This window comes from Ostrinia nubilalis, chromosome 4, assembly GCF_963855985.1.
Source record: "Ostrinia nubilalis chromosome 4, ilOstNubi1.1, whole genome shotgun sequence".
Taxonomy (NCBI): Eukaryota; Metazoa; Arthropoda; class Insecta; order Lepidoptera; family Crambidae; genus Ostrinia; species Ostrinia nubilalis.
Window position 1 is genome coordinate 10,333,882 of NC_087091.1, and position 22,090 is coordinate 10,355,971.

General features: G+C 34.1%; 2 protein-coding genes across 2 annotated transcripts; both read left to right on the forward strand.

Moving 5' to 3' along the window:
* The first annotated feature begins 2,609 nt into the window (after window positions 1-2,609).
* LOC135071078 (larval cuticle protein 1-like) lies at window positions 2,610-3,911 on the forward strand. The gene is made up of 3 exons (XM_063964829.1): window positions 2,610-2,719; window positions 2,831-2,958; window positions 3,437-3,911. The coding sequence occupies exons 1-3, from the start codon at window positions 2,711-2,713 to the stop codon at window positions 3,633-3,635; spliced, it is 336 nt and encodes a 111-aa protein (XP_063820899.1). The 5' UTR covers window positions 2,610-2,710; the 3' UTR covers window positions 3,636-3,911.
* A 5,507-nt stretch (window positions 3,912-9,418) lies between these two features.
* LOC135071368 (uncharacterized) lies at window positions 9,419-21,124 on the forward strand. The gene is made up of 8 exons (XM_063965158.1): window positions 9,419-9,493; window positions 10,561-10,826; window positions 11,628-11,718; window positions 13,046-13,121; window positions 14,741-15,048; window positions 19,233-19,387; window positions 20,373-20,493; window positions 20,731-21,124. Exons 2-8 carry the CDS (start codon window positions 10,561-10,563, stop codon window positions 20,914-20,916), a joined length of 1,203 nt encoding a protein of 400 aa, XP_063821228.1. The 5' UTR covers window positions 9,419-9,493; the 3' UTR covers window positions 20,917-21,124.
* Window positions 21,125-22,090: the final 966 nt, after the last annotated feature.

The window sequence follows — 22,090 nt, forward strand, 5'->3', positions numbered from 1 at the left end:
TTATTATTGCTAAAAAGGGGTTGTAAGGGGTTAAAAGGTTGTATGAACCGATTTTAATGAAATTTGGTACACAGACAGACAGCCCAGAGTCTGAGAAAGGACATAAGCTATTTTTAATGCGAAAAAGAGTTAAGTTATTATGTTATTAAATAATATGTTTTCGTTTTCTTTAAATACATAGCTTATTTAAGTATTTACGCACGTTTGGCTTATTTGTGAAATAATTAGACTAAATTATTAAAAGTGCCTACCTACCCAAAGTCATTATTCCACGCGGACGAAGTCGCAGGCACAGCTAGTATATTATATAAAAATGAATCGCAAAATGTGTTGGTAAGCGCATATTTCAACAACGCCTGGACCGATTTTACCAATTCTTTTTTTAAATGTTCGTTGAAGTCCAAGGATGGTTTTTACGGCGAGAAAAGTTCGAATAATTTCCGGGAAACCCCTAAACAAACTCGAAACTTCATCACTAAGGGAGTAAAACGGGGTCCAACGCGTACCTACGAAGTAGCGGGCGGTCGCCCTAGTCTATACTTATAATAAATCTGTAGAGAGGTCAATTCTGTACCTACATGAAATATATTTTCAAAATAACTATCAAAATAACTATCGATACTGATGCCAAAAATGCAATCAGTAAAATTTTTGTCTGTCTGTCTGTCTGTCCGTCTGTATGTTCCATAGAAACAAAAACTACTCGACGGATTTTAACGAAACTTGGTACAATTATTCTTCATACTCCTGGGCAGGTTAGTATACTTAGGAATTCCCAAGGGAACAGGAATTAGCGGGAAAATCCTTTTGTATGAAAAATCTAAACCGCTTAAGTTAGACGCTTGAAATTTGACATGTAGGTAGGTACCTTAATAAATTAAAAGCTTAGTTACAACAAGGAATTCCCGAGAAATTTCCACGAGAACGTGAGTTAGCGGGAAAAAACATTTGTATGAAAAAATCTAAACCGCGGAAGATAGATGAAGGGGGTAAAACGGGATCCACGCGTACGAAGTCGCGGGCGGCCGCTAGTAAAAAATATAATTCATGCAATGTATGCAAAGCATGAGATCAGCGCGGTACCTACTGCGTTCATGTCCAAGTCTTGTATAGAGGACCCCGATCTATGACTTAATCGGTTCACACTTGGCGTTTCTGCAAAAAATTACTTATATCTATTAACGCTGGGTAATTTTTTTAAGCTTTGACCTTTCCGTTGGCTAAATCTAGTGTAGGTAGGTAACCTAACCGACACAACTGCCTCATCTGGAATTTTAACTTTTTATACATCAATTAATTTAATAGCTTCTTATGTATTATGTTCCACCAGGTTCTATTTTCTTAACTCTGTGTTAAAAAATATTGAATTGTATAAGTCGGTCTAATCTCCCAATTTATTATAATACGAATACGGACCCTCCTATGGGTCATTGGGAATCGTAGGTTCGAAAAAGTTGTAGCGACGAACGCTGTTGCGAATATTTTTCCACTGCCTCATAAGTATAGGTTCGAAAGCTTATTTGGACGCGATTATTTTCTTTTTTTTTTCTCTGCAATAAACAAAGTTTTTGAGATGCTAATAGTATGGAAATTGCCAAATTATTTTTACATTTAATATTTTTTATACATTTAAATTAAATACGAAATATTGAATAATGTTATACCTACATAATATGACAAATACGCAAATCAAAGTCCCAGGCAAATCGAAGGCAGTGAAAACAGCGTCGTTCGCGACTACGTTTTTCGAACCTACGTCGCGTAGGGGACCCCAAATGTAGCGACCTCAGATCATAGAAAGAGTTCTATGATCTGAGGTAGCGACCTAAGGTAGTGATATCAATATAATTAAAATATTTACAAAATTGGCGATACATTCCTCTTATTTAGCGCTTTTTGCAAATCGCGGTAAATGTACGACCTATCAAATAAATATAAAAGAATACCTACTATGTAGAGAAATATGTTTGTAAGTAGGTATCTAAAGTTCAAACTTATTACTTATCAAAGGTCACTGGTAAAGCTTATTGCAAATTGCAATATTATTCGAGTACTTATTTATTAATATGATTTGATTTGCCAAACATTGTGGACTCCAGTATCCTAGAGAGGTTATCTTTAAGTTTTTGTAATAGGCATTGTCATGGTAATCTATCATATGGCCCGTACCAAGCCAGGACCTGGCTTGAATCTATTCATTTATCAATCCGGGCTTCAGTTTCAATTTACTTTCAACTGCACATAAAGCTATCTATCTGTAGGACCTGTAATGTTACTTGAATGGGTCGGTATTTTTGTAGAGTCGCATGAGTCTTTGATTGAAATATGTAGGTAAGTACTTGACAATGACTTTAGTGACAAGATTTTTCCAATGACACCATTGCCCAATTCACCTTACGACGACAGAGCTTTGCGACAAACGAACAAATAAATAATCACAAATAAAACCTTCAAAGTGCTTATGATAAAGTAGGTAGGTACATAATACACTCACACATGGAAGATGACTCGTGCGCGACGTGTATGAACCCGCGCGTACGCATGTGATGCGCGATGACCGAATCCGGGGAGCCGGAATATCGACATCGTATGTTTGTTCGTGCCTGACATTACGATAGATTGCCGGAGAAATGTATAAAAGATTTTGACACGAGCGTTTAGGCATCAGTCGCTCATCAGGTAGCATCCGAAACCAACCAAAAATTCCAAAATGAAATTGGTAGGTGTTTCCTGATTTTTATTATATTAGCAAATTATTCAATTAAAATTTTATTGGGATAATGAGAGGATATTGTGTGTTTGTTCACTAAATGGAGTGTTGTTTGTGCAGATCGTTTGCGTCGCTCTCGCCATCCTGGCCGTGGCCGCCGCCGCGCCCGCCACCCCCGTGCAGGGCGAGCCTGTGAAGATCCTTCGCAGCGAGTTCGACCAGGAACCCGAAGGCGGTTACCAATTCAGGTAATTAAACAACTTTATACTATGATAGTCTAGCAGTTAAATGCTGTAAGGAGTTCTAATCCGGGAAAGGATTGGTAAATCGCTCTGAAGCCATTCCTACCCACTTAGGAAAATTCTTATTAATATTCTCAAATTATTAATTTGGTTTTGTAATAGCTACTTTAATTCTTACATAGATTAATTTATTAATCTACATGACTTCGGCCCAAAGAATAAGGGAAATTGACTTGGATAAAAAAACCGGCGTTCAAATTATTCGGACATTTACAAACAAGACGCGCGTCTAGCATAAAATTGTCGTAAATATTGAACCAGGGTTTTCCTACTATGACATGAAGATAGCAAAGCTAGATCACGCATGCAAAGTTAGTTATGATAGGTAAAGTAGTATGAATATGGTTAACATTATCATATATAATTAAGATCTGATAAATATGTGTCCTCTATAAACATGTGCTAATCAATTCTCTGTCCACAGCTTCGAAACCGAAGATGGTACCTCCAGGCAAGAGAAGGGAGAATTGAAGTCTGCCGTCGATGAGGAGAACAAGCCCCATGACGTCGTTGTTGTCCGCGGATCCTACTCCTACACCAACAAGGAGGGCGTCTCCGAGACCGTCCAGTACTACGCCGACGAGACCGGCTTCCACGCCGAAGGACCCTCCATCCCCAAGTAAACAACTACCAACGACTATGGACCAACCGATACTCGACGAAACCAAACACGGCTTGAGTTTGCTCGGTTTGCGCCAGCAAAACCAACCGTGTTGTTTGTATTACAAATATAACATAGGTAAATAGAGTTGTTGCCATTAACGCGGGACGGCGAAGCATCAAACGCCTCTCTTGTTTCACGTTATTATTTGATGCACACTGCCATATTTTTTTACATTTGTACGTTTTTGTTATATTTTTACGGAATGTCGTAAAATAAAAGTTCGGCATAAATAAAATGTTTGCTTTTCCTTTTATTCATCACACCATCCATTATCTCCAAACCATAAATGTTCATAATAAGTACGAGTATAATCATGACTCAATAGAGTATTAATTTGGCATTTAGGAAGATGTAATAGCTCCCATAGAACCGCATTATTGATGTAAAGGACTTGTTTAGTTATGGTGGCTACCATCTTTATGGTTTGGTATAATAGAGTAGGTAATATACGCGGGTACACGGTAGGCGGAGGCACTACCGTGCCCCCAGATAGTATACTCAAGATAGTTGAGTATGTAATCTGGAATAATTATGTCAATAGACTTCAAAATTATGTATTTTGGCCATTATTTTTATAGATTTTGGGTACTCCCAATTCACTCACAAATAGGACCACACAAGATTACTTAAATACTTGAGTAATTTTTAATAAGGCCATAATTATTATGAACCAACTTTTTACTGGGAGACCTAACTTCTAAAACAACAATCAAAGAATCAATCAAGGACTCTATCATCAAGAAATTGACATAAAAAAATGATAAGCTTTAGGTGTAGAGTATTACACATTTACTTGTAATTGAGAATTAATGTAGATCATTAGAACGTAGGTAGCTAAAATAATAAAACTAGGAAGTATTGATGTTTGGAATAGGTATTTACTTCTAGATAACAAAATTAATCACACAAAAAAAAAAGCTCGAAAGCATCTAACCTCAATTATTAAAATACGAATTAATTGCAGTATTTGACCACTTACAAGCTTGAATATAAGCGCTTCGTACGATTTCACAATCGGGCTTAAGTAGGTAGGTACTTAGTAATTACCACAGACTTAAACAGCTTAGAGCTTTACTAAATGCGCATTTTACCCTACTAAACCCTTGAGACTATCAAACTTGTAAAAAGTAATTAGGTACTATTTCAGACTATGTATTTTTTTTTACATAAACCTTTGTTACCTGTCATCCGCTTTGCACTAGAGGGAAGTCGAACCTTAACTTAATTTCGAACTCCTATGTTCTGAATAATACTGAAGAGCAGGCAAAACAAGACTATCCCATAGATTTTGGATGGCAAAGGCAAACTATGATGTCACTAGTTCGTGAACGCAAATTACTTAGGGCTGATTTTTCAATTGTCAGATATCTTTTAACTGAAGAATAGGTAACCTTATTTATAATTTTGACATTATGTCCCCCATACTGAAACTGTCAATGTGCCAAACTTATACTTCAGTTAAAAGTTCAGTTTCAAAGATTGATTTGAAGAGTAATTCACTTTTCAGGGCTTGAATGAAGTGCTTTTTAAGTTAGGTCTATGAAATTTATAATTACGTGTAGATAGGTACTGGTGTAATTTATAGAAATACATTTTTTGACAGATTTATAAAAGATTTTATAAAGTTGATTGGTGGTGCAACGAAATAAAAAAAAGTACCTATCTAAAATTAATTTAGAGCTAAGGTAAAAATATTTTGATTAATAAACTACGAGGTGTAACGGCGATATGTATTACTACGCTTTTACTCTTATTTTAATGCATACGAGTGTCGATGTTTATTTTCTATTGAGAAAAAGTAAAGCTAAGAGATTTTTAAAACTAATAATAACAGTCTAACTTATGTCTTTCCCCGAAGAGCTTTAAGCTCGATTGTCCTAACGAGCTGCGGCAAGAGGCTGGCATTAACACAAGATTGTTTGTGCATGTTATGGGTTTACGAATGCTTCTGTTATGCAAATGTTGATGGAACTGGTACGAATGCCAGCGCGCGGTGCTGTTATATGGAATCGGAAATGGGAGGGGTGGACGACTTCATTCATTACCATCAAATTACGAGTACATAGCTTAAATTCTAAAAAATACGTATTTTACGCCACAAAAAAGTATGTAAACTGCGTTTATTATTGAAGATTACAAAAAGCATCTGCTCGTGGGAGAATATACAAGGATTTAATTAAAGGCTTGTTTATAAGTATAGTGTATTATATTTTATTGTTTCCGACTTGACTAATAAATACTGGCTACATAGTATTTTAGATGGATTTATGTTTTATGCAGATCATATCAATGCTAATTAATTAAAAAAAGATTCACATTACTCAATACTCTACTCGTGATCTGTCAGCCGGGCTCCTAACGAAGTCGATGATGCCATTAGTAATAATAATAAATCACAAATAATCATATTGAATGCCTGTTATAATAATTAATTTTTAGATATAAATATTAAAAATTCATTAAGGATGTGAAAATTATATTTCGATGATTTATAGAGGCTAAAGCTGTATTTGTATCAATATGATGATCGATTTTCATTAAAAAACGGATCCGGTATAAGGTTTCAATCAAAGCCGAAATGATATTTTAATAATCATTATGGGACTTCAAAAAACTAATGAGTGCTAATGAACATATGATAATAAACAGATGATCTTTATAATCTTTAATGAAGGTTGTATTCAGTATTATACTTGATCATCTTCCCATTATTTTTAAATTAAGGACGGGAAGAAAGAAAATTCATCGTCAACAAACAGAACATTTAGTCTCTACTGCAGGAGCACTACCCTCTCTAATTTACTAGATGGAGGACTTGCCTATTTACCCTCGCTACTTTAGGAGAAAAGTAATAAATGAAGCTGTAATATTTTTTGCAATTTATTTAGCTTTTCAGTATAACTTTAAGTTACCTCGATGACACGCTCATATTCTTTAGGAAACATAAGTGTACCTGATTGTTGTCTAACTTAGTCCATAAATTCCGTCTTATTGCTGTAATAATAAAATGATCCTGAGCAATAAAATGGCAGAAAATTTAAAATGTGTCTTGTACCTACTTTACTTTTTGTAACCTTGCAAGGAAGAGCTTTCGTATGGAGATCATTTGATAAATCGCTTGTTTAATGATGTGAGTTATCTAACAAAGTTCTTGGCAAAAAAATTGCGAGTCTGCAATTTCTGAGATGGGTATTATTAACATCTTACGAGTAGTTTTATTCAATGACTTAGACTCAAATAGCTTAATAAAACTGTAACTTACTACATAAAAGTTTATGAAAGCCATTTACGCATTGGAATAGAAGATGTTTTAATTAAAAGTTTCAATGTTAGATCGTTGCGTATATTGGCGTAATAATAATACATAATGCTTGCATAGAAGTATGGGTACGGTTGGCGGCACGTTAAACAAATTAATGTAGCACTTATTGTGGTCGTAATAGGTGCTATTTTAAATCAAAATTTATAATCTGATGTGCTGACGACTGTACCTCCATATGGCAAAAAACTGAGCATAAAATGTAATAGGTATACTTTTTAAGAAGGCTAAGAATTTGTGTTACAAGTGTTACAGTGATGATTATTTTGCGAGCATTTTAGGGTTCGTTAACCATTAATAGGTGCATAATTTAGTACTTTACCCAGTAAATCAGAATGAGCATCCGGTTCGGTGTTGCCAGATCATATTTATAATACCTAATGCAGATTGTTTGGGAGCTTGAATTTTAATTTTATTTGTAGATTTTTTCATTGTACACTTCACTAACGCGATGTTTACTTAGGTTGTAACTATAAAATGCCTTAATATTCCCTTTTATTACTGAAATGTCTCATTCCCCTACTAATTAAACACTACAATGGTCTTATGAGGATTAAAATTTAGTGGGTTTAGGAAATGGAAAAAATGGCAACACTATATTTATTGTAAGCTTTGATGTGTTCTATCTGGAACGCAGTTGCTTACATCTTTAATTACACTAATAACGATAAATTCTGTTGTTATGCGTATGCAATATTCTGTAGTAAATGCGTATGCAAAAATATGTCTATGGCCTCGTTATTTTGTATTACAGTAATATAAATCTCGTAGTTTAGACAGTTTTTTCAAATGTTTATTTTACGATGAACCCACTTTTGTGTCCCTGTTTATGTCAACCCATCCCACCCACTTTTGGGGTTTATGACCTACCACAAATTAAATGAGGTATAATTTGTTTATAAAATAAATATTTAAATAAATATTCCGCTATAATGTGCTACAACTATGTCTAATCGTAACTATCATTATGCAACCATGGTTATTTATACAGACCGCCGACAATGGACATTGTTTTAATTTTTACCAGAGCTTAATTTAAAATAACGAAGTGCATGCCTACAGGTCCGATAAAAACAATACATACTATACACAATCTGCCCGTTCTTTGATACCGTAACTTAATTAAGCCGCCCGCAAAAAGTCAATTATAATTAGTAATGTTATACATAGCTAGTTTGCTACCTATTAAAAACACAATGTGTATGTAATAATGACAGAGATGTAACAGCGAGATCTAATTGTTATTCAGATTGTTAATCAGTTGTTTTGATGTGGAGGCTATCAAAGACAAAGCTTTTGTCCTCCTTGATAGCTAATAGGCGATATTGGTCACTTTAACTGTTTTTGGTATAACATTATTTCCAAATAAGTAGAGCATATTGATAACAATCAAGCGTTAAAATTCCATCGATTTATCTGTTGTATGATCAAGACTTCTGAATGCTCTAGTTATTTTACGGAAGGTCAAAATTTAATGGATTAAAAATATTTTATTTTAACCATATTTTATAACAATAATTATTTATTTAACCGGATTTATCAGTAGTTTCGTTCGTTCGTTCGTTTAAGCTAAATGACGTCCACTGCTGGACACAGGCCTCCCCCAAGGTTTTCCACAATTAACGGTCCTGCGCTGCCCGCATCCAGGCTCCTCCCACAACCTTTATACAGTAGTTTCGTGTTTAACAATTATTACACTTATTTTCAGCTGAAAAACAGTAGGTATCCATAGAAAAATCACACTGCACAGCTATTATTGTCAATTTGAAATATGATGTAAAGTTTTGTTCATAATTAGTAACTATAACTATCAATAATAATTAGTCGTCTTTTTTAGATTAATAAAAATACGCATGTAAAACATCTTATAAATGTGACTCAAATGAGACTTACAGCAGTAGGTATGTGTTGTCTTTTGTGGCCGGTAAAGTCATTAACCATATTGGAAATAGGTATGTGGGTCAAACCTAAACTGCATCTTGCACCATAAATGCTCGTGTTTCTAAAGCTCTACATTGCCATAACCATCCTCTAGTTATCAGGTATACAAACAAAACTATTGCAAATTGAACTATCGGTAACAAGCGCTCATCGCGATACTTGTCGATAATGCATGCTCCGTAACATTTACGACAATTTCGGCAAGGAATCTCATACCTATAAAGACCACCTGTGCCGTAGATATTTCTTCAACATAATTGAGTGAAACTGTGTACCAGTTGTAACATTTACAGCAATTTTGGGATCGAAATTGCTAAATGTCTTAGTCTCATCTTGTGTTCGTGCTAAGCGAGCTTGAAGAGATGTACAACTCGGTTAATAACCACTGGTGGGTAGAAGGGACGTGTATGAGGCTCACGTTTGAACGATGGCACAACGAAAAAATATCGGCACAAAGCAACCCTGCTACCTATAAATGGAATATTCGGATCTCACGCCAACAGTAGCAGTTTGGGTACAACGTGAGCAGTCGGATTTGACTGAACTAGAAAATTAAGGTAACAAGAACAGTGTCGAGAATATATTTTGGCGAAATAATAGTGCTTTTGAAAAAAGTGAATTGAAAACAAAAAAATAAATACAAAAAAATAAGTAAATTTGTAAAATTTATTTAGAGAGAAATGTGTCATTTTTCTAAATAATGCATATTAATTATTAAGTAATATCAAGTTCTTTATTGACAAAAGTTTGAGTAATAATTTTAACCAAATTCATTATTTAAAGTAATTTTGTTTTATTTTTATTTATTACAGATTTTAGGTCTGCTTTTATTTTTATTATACTTTTTAAATTAATTTTGAATTAGTTGTTATTGTGTCACCAAAATGTCCCTCAATTAAAAAAGAACGGAAAGTATTTAAAACAATGTTAGTAGGTTTATGGCGTTAAACAATGGAGTTTCAGAGTTACGTAGTTATTTTGTAAATACTAATTAAGATGTGTTATTGTGATTTTGATTAAGTTGTTTTGTATGTAGATCTATAAAATATGCAAATTCCTATCATAATTCACTTACTTTTTGTGATTAGATATGGCTATGATTAGTTTTTGTTTAACATCATTTTATAGTAGGTAAAACGTAATTGAAACCAAAACAATGAAATAATTTAATTCATTTTTGGATTAACTTTTTATTTTAAACTTTGTTTCGGTACTTTTGTCATACCTATAGAAATATCTGACGTAAAAATAAGATGGTACTGGATTGTTTACTTTATAAAAAATACTTTTTTATTTTTCATCCATTGTCCAATATGGTATAAGACATCGATTAATTGACACGAGTACCTACTTTTTCGAAATTTTGATTTTGAAAATAACATCAGAACTTCCTTTAGTTCAGATGTAATTTTGTCCCCAGTCATGAAGAGTTAATTAATTTCAGACTAACTGAAATTCAATTTTTTCAGTTATTTAGAAAACATTGTGCTTTTTGCGAGCAGAGTAGTTGTGCTTTAGAATTGTGGTTAACATATCAACAAACCTTATTTTGACGGGCCTTTACAAAAAGTTAAAGAAGCTACCAATAAATGTACCTTAATATAACAAAAATTCTTCATTACAGATGCTCCGCTTATTACTTTGCGTATTGGCGTGTTGGATGGCGCTGAGCGTGGCACGGCCTGCTGACCCCACCCCTACAGCGGCCGCCATCATCCCCCCTTTAGGTTCCACCCCCTTTCCAGTCCCCACCCCCTTCCTCCCAGGCGGCATCAACAACCCCCTAAACCCTTACTACAACCAGTACAAATATAACAACGCCGCTGGACCAGCTATCCCCATCCTGACTTATTCTAATGAACACAACCCCGATGGATCTTACTCTTTCAGGTATGGAGGTTTTATATTATTTTGGAATTTCTTTTTATCTTAGGTAGTTTGATTGAACTTTAAAGTACTAAATAAAGATCCTTGGTGAAAGCTGAAAGGCAGCGGAAATAATTTCCACTTATTTATTGTAGTACCTATGGTTTTATTTCAGTTTTTAGATCTTGTATTTTTCGGTTGGTCATTTAAGTATATATTTTTTATTTTAGTTTGTATACCATATTATGTATCTATTGGCGCCTTTATAATGTTCTGTTATTTTATTAACTGCTAGTTTTATTTAATATGCTGTGCATCTTATAAAGTATAACGCTCTGGGCAATTAAAAATGAGGGGTCGAATGCTAAAAGCAGATAATTTTGTATGATAAAAATATAATATGTAGGTACTCAATATTATTTATTGTTTTGTGTCGCTGAATAAAACATTTCATTAAATCTTTCATTTAGAGAATTTTGAGCTAGTGTAAACGAGAAGTTGAAAGCACATTCATTTAAAGACTAAGATACTTTTTGCACCTTAGTAATTAAATAAGTGTGTAAAATAATTATAATGTATTTTGACTTGAAAATATTCAAACAATGAGTATTATCCCACCAAAACTTGTTAGTATGCTCTAACAAGTTAGTGCGGAGGTCCATTAAGCATTATTATGACATCTCCACATACAAAACAATAGTATTCTTGACATAATTAATTACTATATTATGAGTTTATAAAACCAGAAATGTCCGCAAAAGATTATCTTTCTGGGTCATCTTTTTTATTCTGTATACTTTAATATGTTGCTTTCCATGTCATTAGCTTCACAACTGCTGACGGCAAGCAGGCGCAAGAAGCTGGATACTTGAAAGACGCGTACATTGATAACAACGGGGAGCCTCAGGGAACTCAGGTATGAATAGTAATAATAAAATAGTTTATTTTATCACACTCATTCTGGTACTACATTAAAGTAATAAAAATAACAATTGTTACTCCGAGTGTGCGATCTGGAGCCTAAACTAGGGCCACCCTGTATTATGAATATTTAAAATTATGATCCGCAATTTATGTTTCGCCCTAAGGTTTCAACCTAACAAGAGAGAAAGATAATGCTATATTAATTTAGTACCAAGAGGCCAAAAAGTTGACAACACAACCAACCAATTCCTACTGTAACTAAGACGTGTTGCGTACTTTTTGGCTACTTTGGGTGTCACGAACTATTTGACGCTGACTGTACAATAAATGCTGTCTGTGTGTAAGATTTTAATTTATTTATTATTACTGACTTCTTATCTTACGAATAATCCCATCAAAAACAATACTTGTCAAAAAAACCAAGTCTCGCAACTCAGTTGTTCTACGGTAAAAAGTTGTGAGATCCATGTAATACCAAGTCCAGGCCAGGAAATCTTTAACGTTTTAGATAAATATATTGACTTGGCCATCGCACTAAATAATTTAATTTACACGTGTTTTCATGCGATGGCCAAGTCAATATATTTATCTAAAACGTTAAAGATTTCCTGGCCTGGACTTGGTATTACATGGATCTCACAACTTTTTACCGTAGAACAACTGAGTTGCGAGACTTGGTTTTTTTGACAAGTATTGTTTTTGATGGGATCTCATTTCTTTTTGTATTTTGTAGACAGCAGTTATGTATCTAGAAAACTGGACCGAAATTGAAAAATTTTACTCGACTTGGCGGTTGCACTACCGTGCCCCCAAATCTCATTTCTTTTTGTATTTTGTAGACAGCAGTTATGTATCTAGAAAACTGGACCGAAATTGAAAAATTTTACTCGACTTGGCGGTTGCACTACCGTGCCCCCAAATATTTTAGTTTTTCCTTGATTCATACACCAAACACTACTTATATTCCAAATTTGAAGCTTCTAGGTCTGCTAGAAGTGCCTTAGAATTTTGATGATCGGTGAGTCAGTCAGTGAGTGACAAAATTAAGTAACTTTGACCCGTTATAATTCTTAAACTACTGGTTCAAATTGAATGAAATTTTAAATATACCGTGTCTTTACAATGCCTGCATAGCTAATGAAAATTCAGCCTTCTAGTTTTATCCACAACGAAGTTACAGGCGGTCGAAAATGGCCTGAATTGCTTCGAGAAAAGGATGGTACGGCCGTGCCGCTTTTTTGCTCGACTTGGTGGGGGCACTGCCGTGCCCCCAGATAATCATGCAAAAAGATTTGAAAAATACTAAATTGTTGTTTCAGGTCGTTCAAGGAAGCTACGCATACATTTCCCCTGAAGGCACCCCGATCCAGGTGACCTACGTAGCTGATGAAAATGGTAAGAATACGTATGCAAACTTTAAGCTTTATGTTTAGAAAGTCATAAAGACACAGCCTTTTGTATAAAGTAGAGGCCGCGTAGAAGAAAAGTTCACTATTTTTTCAACTAACTTCAAAATAGCACGAAAGGAGTAGGCTGTTGATACGGTTGCATATTTTGTGTTTGTTGTAAATACTTTTACTAGCCAGAATTAATGACTCTAAACAGTAAAGATGTTTTGGTTAAAATATTGTACATAGTGCAACTAATGGTTGATACTTGATATGGTGTCATCTGTATTTTGTGTAGAAACTAGCGGCCGCCCGAAACTTCATACGCGTGGCAATTTGCAATCCCCGTTTTACACCCTTAGGGGTTGAATTTTGCAAAATCCCCGTCTTAGTGAGCATCTAAAAGGACCCATGCAAAATTTGCGACTCCTAGCACTTGTAGTTTCGTCAATCAGTCAATCAGTGTCCTTTCGCTTTTATAAATACAGTGTGAGTCACGTTAAAGTGTACATATGAAAATAGATGAAACTAGACCTATTTTTATCGACAAAAAAGAGGTCAAAAAATTTTTGAGATTTTTTAAAAAATTTTATTGATTTTTTTTTCTTCTAATTACTTATTGTAAAGAAAACGTAATAACTTTTAAACTAAGCGGTATATCCTGATAAAATAAAAACAGTAATAATGCTAAATAACAGGCGATACTAAAAAAATACATAATATACACAAAAAAGGCCAACAAATAATAAAAAATGATAAGTTTTGAAAAAAATCTGCTTAAAAATTCGTGTTTTTTTGGTTATTTGATAATATTTTCAAAAAATGCCCCTATAACCGGTGGTTTTTATTACTTTGTATTATTTTCTATTGTATTACCTTCGTAAAACCAAAAATCGCATGTCTCTATCTCTATCACAACGTTTGCAATGATCGTTTGAACTAAGCCTCTCCGGGCGCGCCATTCAACGCTTCGTTAACAACGAAACTGAAAATAGCTCTAGATTAGTAATTTTGATAAAGACAAGTTAGATTTCAAATAAAAACAAAAGATTTCGAAGTAAAATAAGCATTTTAGTTAAAATTCAAATTGTCTTTACCTGTAGCGGAGAATAATGTTGTGGCAGGCCTTTGTTCAAACGATCATAGAAAATGTTGTGATAGGGATAGAGACATGAAATTTTTGGTTTTACAAAGACAATACGATAAAAAATAATACAAAGTAATAAAAACTACCGGTTATAGGGCATTTTTTTGAGAAATTTATCAAATGACCAAAAAAATACGAATTTTTAAGCAGATTTTTTTCAAAAAGTCTCATTTTTTATTATTTTTTGGCATTTTCTGGGTACTTTATGTATTTTTTCAGTATTGCCTGTTATTTAGCATTATTACTGTTTTTATTTTATCATGATATACCGCTTAGTTTAAAAGTTGTTACGTTTTCTTTACAATAAGTAATTGGAAGAAAAAAAATTCTATAAATTTTTTTAAAAAAATCTCAAAAAAATTTTGACCTCTTTTTTGTCGATAAATATAGGTCTAGTTTTATCTATTTTCATATTTACACTTTAACGTGACTCACACTGTATAGATATTATAATATTAACATTAGCAACCCTTCTCCAGGTTTCCGTCCATCAGGAGTGCATATCCCCGCTGACGGCAAAGCCCTACCCCCTCTCCCAGCGTTCGCCGACGCGAGAAATAGGAGCATCTACGACCCAGAATATAACAGATACAACAACCCCTACTACAACAACCGCTTCGGCGCTTTCAACCGCCCCTACGACCCTCGCTACCCCTACGACCCTCGGTACCCCTACGACGCGCGACAACAGTACGACGGCAGATACAACCCTAACTATAACAGATACAACCCCTTCCGCCCCGCCATACCGCTCAACGAAGCGGCTAAAGAAGAAGCGAAAAAAGAATAAGCAAAACAACCCTTTGTAAATACAAATGCATGTAAAATAGATAGTATTACTCAATTGTGTTAATTTACATTAAATTGGTATCAATTATGTAAATCGATGTTTTATTAGCATAGACATGGTTTTACTTATCTTTTCTCAATTCATATTTATCAAACACATTTAATAAAGTTTTATACTAGGCGCAGACCACCGATTTTTAGTTGGCCGATAGTTGGGCCCGATTTTAATTTGTATGAAGAATCGGCCAAATCAAATCGGTGTAATGTGCGCTCTTCCATACATGCCCATACTGATCAACTGCTCGATTAAACTATCGGCCGACGAAAAATCGATGGTCTGCGCCTAGGCTTAAGGCATAATTAAAAACTGATGAATTAAATAATATTGTGCTGTGTAGTGCCCAAATAAAATGAAAATAAAAAATAAAATAAAATTTTACAATTTCATTTACTATAAAAATTAATCACTACTACGAATATGAAATCTGTTGATTGATATTGTCAGATTATAATCGTGGACAGTAGAGACGTAAATTACGTAGACGTATTAAAGATTGCTCAAGCGCATCCCCATACATTATAATTATCGCGTTTTGCATATAAAGCGAGCTTCTTAACTACGGTGCCGATATTTTGTGTCGATGTAAACGAAGAGACACGTTACGAGTTACTCGTAGCTTGATTGTTTGTAGCACTCATATGGCGTACTCGCTCGTCTACAATTTGATACAATATGAATTTGGTTGATGAGATGACCTTTATTATGATGTCCGTATATTTAAGATTGATTGATTTATTTAAAAACAACAACGATTAATGTTTTCCAAAAATACAAATTTTGTGTAGGTAACTACATATTTATAAGTGTAATCCGTTTTTAAACAAAAACTTAATATCTTATTTAGGTACTGAAGTAAAAAAAGTGGAAATCATTATTCAACGAATACAGACATTAATAAAAGTGCATACTATGATTCAAACTGACGAATTCCGAACCACGAAATCAATTCCATACTCCGTGAAATCAAAAAGCATATTAATGCTTTAAAATCAACCAGGTCCTTTACAAATCGTGTCCGCTACTATAAATTATAGGTTTCATAAACTTTTCGAATCGGACAATGCCGTGCGATGTTCTTCGTAGTCGCATGTCAATAACAAGTTATTAATGGTAATAAAGAATTAAGTTTCACGCACGTAAATTAGTCGACAGAAAAACTTAATACAAAAGCGGTTTCATAAGGGGTGTTAATTAAAGGTCTGGGATACATAATGTACGGCTTTATCTATACTTATAATAAATCTGTAGAGAGGTCAATTCTGTACATGAAATATATTTTCAAAATAACTATTAGGGGGTGATTAGTGATCGATACTGATGCCAAAAATGCAATCAGTAAAATTTTTGTCTGTCTGTCTGTCTGTCCGTCTGTCTGTCTGTCTGTCTGTCTGTATGTTCCTTATAGAAACAAAAACTACTTGACGGATTTTAACGAAACTTGGTACAATTATTCTTCACACTCCTGGGCAGGTTATAGTATACTTAGGAATTCCCACGGGAACGGGAATTAGCGGGAAAATCCTTTTGTGTGAAAAATCTAAACCGCTTAAGTTGGACGCTTGAAATTTGGCATGCAGGTATGTTAGTAAACTTAAAGCTTAGTTAACAGAATATTGCAAAATTCCCACGGGAACGGGAGTTAGCGGGAAAAAATATTTGTATGAAAAAATCTAAACCGCTTAAGTTAGACTCTTGAAATTTGACATGCAGGTATCTTAGTAAACATAAAGCTTAGTTACAACAGGATATTGCGAAATTCCAACGGGAACGGGAGTTAGCGGGGAAAAACATTTGTATGAAAAAATCTAAACCGCGTAAGATAGATGAAGGGGGTAAAACGGGATCCACGCGTACGAAGTCGCGGGCGGCCGCTAGTGTTAAAATATATACTGTGAGACGACTCTGGCGCTGACAGTTTATATTTAAATGTATTTTAATTGAACTCTGTGTCGATACACCAAAACCAGTTCTTAATCATTCATTAAGGGGAGGTTCTACGTTGAGATAACTTTTTATGGGTACTTCATTACTCCTGTATAACTTTACTCCTGTACTCGTTATTTTATACATAACCTGGGAAAACGACTTGGAAACGGTAGCAGACCCCTTGATCATTTTCTCTAGAAGGGACAGTCAACTTAAGAGCACATTACTCCCGTTAGACAACTTCTGAGCACATAACTCTCCTTAGACTCCCAGTTACTGATCAGGATAATGAAATGCTATCCCACAACAGCACGCAATTATAATTATTTTTAACAGTATTTTTATGCTTAACCTCAGCTTGAGGCTGGTATTTTTCCGAGCTTTGTCAACAATGTTTAGGCGTGACGTCATTTGGGGTTTCCATAAAAATCTTTAGAGCAATGTAAAATTCCTACCCCCCTCTGCAGTTAACTGGGTGATGTCGATTCTATTGCTTAATAAGAGCAATAAACTAGGAAATAGATTTATCGCCTACAGCCAGCTCAAAGGGAGGGTTTTCTGGTGGGTTCCAATGAGTCCTGATTTTTTAATTTTATTTGATATTTTATGAAATCTGGAGGGAGATTTAAGCTTCCTCGTTGTGGATAAAAAAAAACTTTAATTTCTGTACTTACAATAAAATAAAAATCATCAATCAGACAGACTTGTTCCAACACAATAATAAAATGTAAGACGTTGCTAATGTGTACTGAGGCGATGATGTAATTTCAATAATATAAAAAACCTTGTTGAAGTATGTCACACACGTACGCTTGTAACTGGTTTGTGGATCCATTGGAAGCTTTCTGTTTATGCACCAAGTTTGAGTATTTGTTATTTTTACTAGCTAGAAATAGAATATTGGAAGTAGCTAAAAATGTATCCTTTCACGAAAGTAATATCTATAAAAGTATCGACTGTGAATCTATAGAGTCCGCTGTTTCCAAGCTGAAAGACTACGCAATATTAAAAGATAACTAAGTACTAAATCTAATACTATACATTTTAGCCTTGTACAATAGTCCCTAATCAGAGTACTAACCACCTTCAACCGCTAGACAGAGAGTCGCTTTTCGCATGCATGTGATGCACTTGACCCAACGATATCAGTAATCCTCCCTCATCATTTTATGACGCGTTCGACTTTAAAATCGTGTTTTATTCACAAATTGACTTCTGTAATACCCTACTGCAAAATGGAGGGTAATAATTTAGTGAGTTTATGGAGTTCAGGCTTCAAGCTCAAGCCTCTTTTTTTTGTCTCTTGAATTGTTTTGAAAATCCACACTTCAGTAAGCTCTATTTTTTTTACAATTTTATTTATGCCATAACTAATTTTGCAGACGCAAAATCAATGCAAAATTACATTTATTTAGATGGAATGCATTGATTGTAATTTTATTAACATTACTTATTATAATGAATAAATACATAAATTAAAAAAAATCTTTGTCAAAATGAACTTTATGGAAAGTACGAGTACTATGCACCGTGTATGCAAATGGATAATTGAAAACTTTCTCCTTTTAAACAAAAGCTATTAATCTTATGTTCATTGATTTCAGAACAGTACAAATGTGTATATTAAACACTATTCTTTATTAAACTCAACAAGTCGCCGGTGAAATCAAGATCTGACGAAATATTCGTTGTTTTCCCTTAACCTAGACATCATGTTGGAGGAATGTCATTTCCAGACATTTTTAGAGTGTCGTATATAACACAACTTACGCAGACACAGAAATATGGATTTTTGTCGGATTTTGATTATTTGCGTTTTGGATTTGCACGCTTACGAATGAAGCCTAAGGTCTTGTTTCGTTTGTTGCAGTATTTCATTACAAACGGTTTCTGTGTACAATGTTAAGGCTCAATAAGGGACTCCCCACACTGTCTCGTGTCGCGTACATCTCATAAAATACTCACGGAATCTGCAGCGATGCGTAATTGCAACAAAAATTTTCGTATAAATACCAGGGGTGAATTCGAAGTGCATCATACCATAGTCTGCTTTCGTAAGCTTATTATTGTAACTGCAGTTCAGTCAAGATGAGGTTTCTAGTAAGTTTAGCATCAAGTGTGTTTATCGTGATCTCCAATTTATTTATTAATTTAACGAATAGTCTAATTTTACTTACCTACTTATTTGTTTTCAGTTGGCAGTTCTTGCGCTGGTGGGTGTAGCGAGAGGTGACGTCAGCAGTTTCCAGCCATACCAGTCGCAGCAGCAGCAGCAGCAGTACACCACTGAACCCATCCCCATCATCAGACAGGAGCAGGTCATCAACCCTGATGGATCATATAAATGGAGGTAAGCTACTTGACTTTCTTTGATTTTGTCAGGGTTTCATCTCAATTTCATGTGAGGTTGGGACGCCTAGGTTTAAAGAGAGACCGAAAACAAATCTTGGAAGCAAGAGCCACTCTTTTGTAGTTTCTATGATAAATGAAAATCAAAAAACTAAAACCCTTGCAGATATTAATTATATTACCATAATCACAGCTTATTTTAGTTACTTGTCATGTCAACTAGAAATTATGAATGTGATACGTCTTGTCTTGTCTAAAATCGACCCGTGTGAAATTGGCCTTAGGTATAGTTCACTGCGGGACTACGCAAATAGATTTGTATTGTAGTCACCTTATGTAGAGGAGAATTATTTATGTACTATACATACCTTGTTTTAGTTTAATAACAGCCTTTTCAGTATGTCACTTGTGAGTGTAACTTATTTTTATACCTCACGAATCAACATTTACGACAGGAAGAAACAATTACTTAATCAAAATGAATAATTTCTACATGTTGGTAAATAGTAACATTTTTATATGGTAAAATAAATTGAGTTTTTTGAGTTCTAAAATACGAGTAAGTATTATAAGTAAATACATAAAAAAATAAGTAAGTAGGTTTATGGATTGAGTAAATTAGAACTTATAGAATTAAGTCCGAAACTAATTTCAAAATAAAAGCTCTACATTAATTAATAGTAAGTTTTCAAAGACTAACGACTTCTTAGAACAAAGAAACGATGTAATATTGGTGTTAAATTCCACTGAGATCAATATTTTTCTAATTCTAATCTCTACTACAGATGGAATTCCGTTTTGTTTTTTCACAGCAAAGCCGCTGTTAGCAAAGTGAAACATTAGTATTTGATGAGGAGCATATGTTACTATTTTTATTTGAATTTATCGAATGAATAAAAATTTTATACAATCTAAATCTCTGTTAATAAATAAAATGTCATAGATTTTTTTATTTAGTTGGTGAACATCGTTCTTTTTGTTTTTAGCTATGAAACTGGCAATGGAATAGCAGCCGAAGAGCAAGGGTATGTTAAGAACCAAGGAGTGCCTGACCAGGAAGTTCAAACTGCCCAAGGACAATATCAGTACACCGCCCCTGACGGCCAGGTATTAATTTGTTTACTTAAACCAATACAAAGATAAATTCTACATTTATTTTAACGGCAATAGAAAAGTTGTCTATGTAGGTAACGCCTGAGAGCTTTTTCATTTCATATATCATATCGGCAACATCTTTATCTAAGTTTAGATATTAGGTACTTATTCACAATTTGATTCAAGTTACTAGATCTTGTGATTTATAATACAAATTCCTGATTTATTTTAATTTTAATTTTGACACAGGTGATTCAGCTTCAATACTTAGCTGATGAAAATGGATTCCAACCACAAGGCGCTCATCTGCCCACTCCTCCCCCCACCCCACCAGCGATTCAGAAGGCTCTGGAGTACCTCGCCACTCTGCCACCCCCCAACGAACGCAATGAACCTAGCCCCAAGAACTTCGGCATTCAATATTACCACCAATAGATCTATAATGCTTAGTCAATGAAGAACAAACAAAGTAAAGAGGCTCAAAGAATAAATGTATAAATAGCAAATTAGAATGTTTGTGTTAAACGAAAAAATAAAAAAATATCATGTTATCCCTTAGAATAAGAGTTGTGAAATATTTTTAATTGTATTGTTATTGTTAATGTAATGTGTGATATAAAATAAAAGGTATCCTTGATTATCATACATATATTATTTATTATTCGAATTTAATCTTTCTTTAATGTACGCAGGTTTGCAAAACCTAGCGTTTAAGTTAACCAACTTGACCCTGACCGTACGTATGGATGACAGTACATCAAACCTAACACACGCATCTTTATGTAGTTTTACTGGATGATTCTGCAATAAAAATGTACATTCCATGTGATGTACTATACAATTATATCTTACTATTACAGTGTGATAAATGTGTACATCAATTACTTATCTAACTGTGATCGGTTAATGATTAGCAATTGCAAGTTCACATGTCAAAGTTAATTGAACCTTTGCCCAGAATAGGGTAACCACATTTTCCGCATCAAGTAACAAAGATTTCTTAAATCTACATCGAGTTTCAAGAAATGCAATCATAAAGTTCTGAATTAGGAGTTGGCATTTATTAATTTGTTTTTGGTTATTTCAAAATTGTTGAAGAAGTTGATATCAATGAAACATAGGTACAATTAAATAATCATGTCATGACATAAGCGGCTTTGATTTAGCAATCGAATAGTGACTTCATCTAATTTGAAATAAAACCTTGTTGAGATTTTAATGAAGATTCAGAGTCATAATTCAGATATGGAGTATGAAGTCATCGTTACGATAAGGTTGAAAAAATATTAGAAATACTTTTATTATTTTAGATAGTTTTACTGTCAATGATGTCATTGGTTTTTATCAAACTTTTAAACTTCTCTGTAAAGGTATTATCAGTTCCGTGAGACGGTAAAGCTCAGCAGCTTCGTGCAAAAAAGCTCTAACATATTTGCGTAGCTTGTTACACCTCATTTCTCAATTCAGATGTAATAAGTTACCAATATACCTACAGCTTATGATTCTTTCTAAGAGAAAGGCTTAGTAAAATGAACAATGATTGACAGTTTGGAAATGCTTTTACTTTAACATTGACAAACGTCAAACTCTATAAAAAAACCGGTTATTG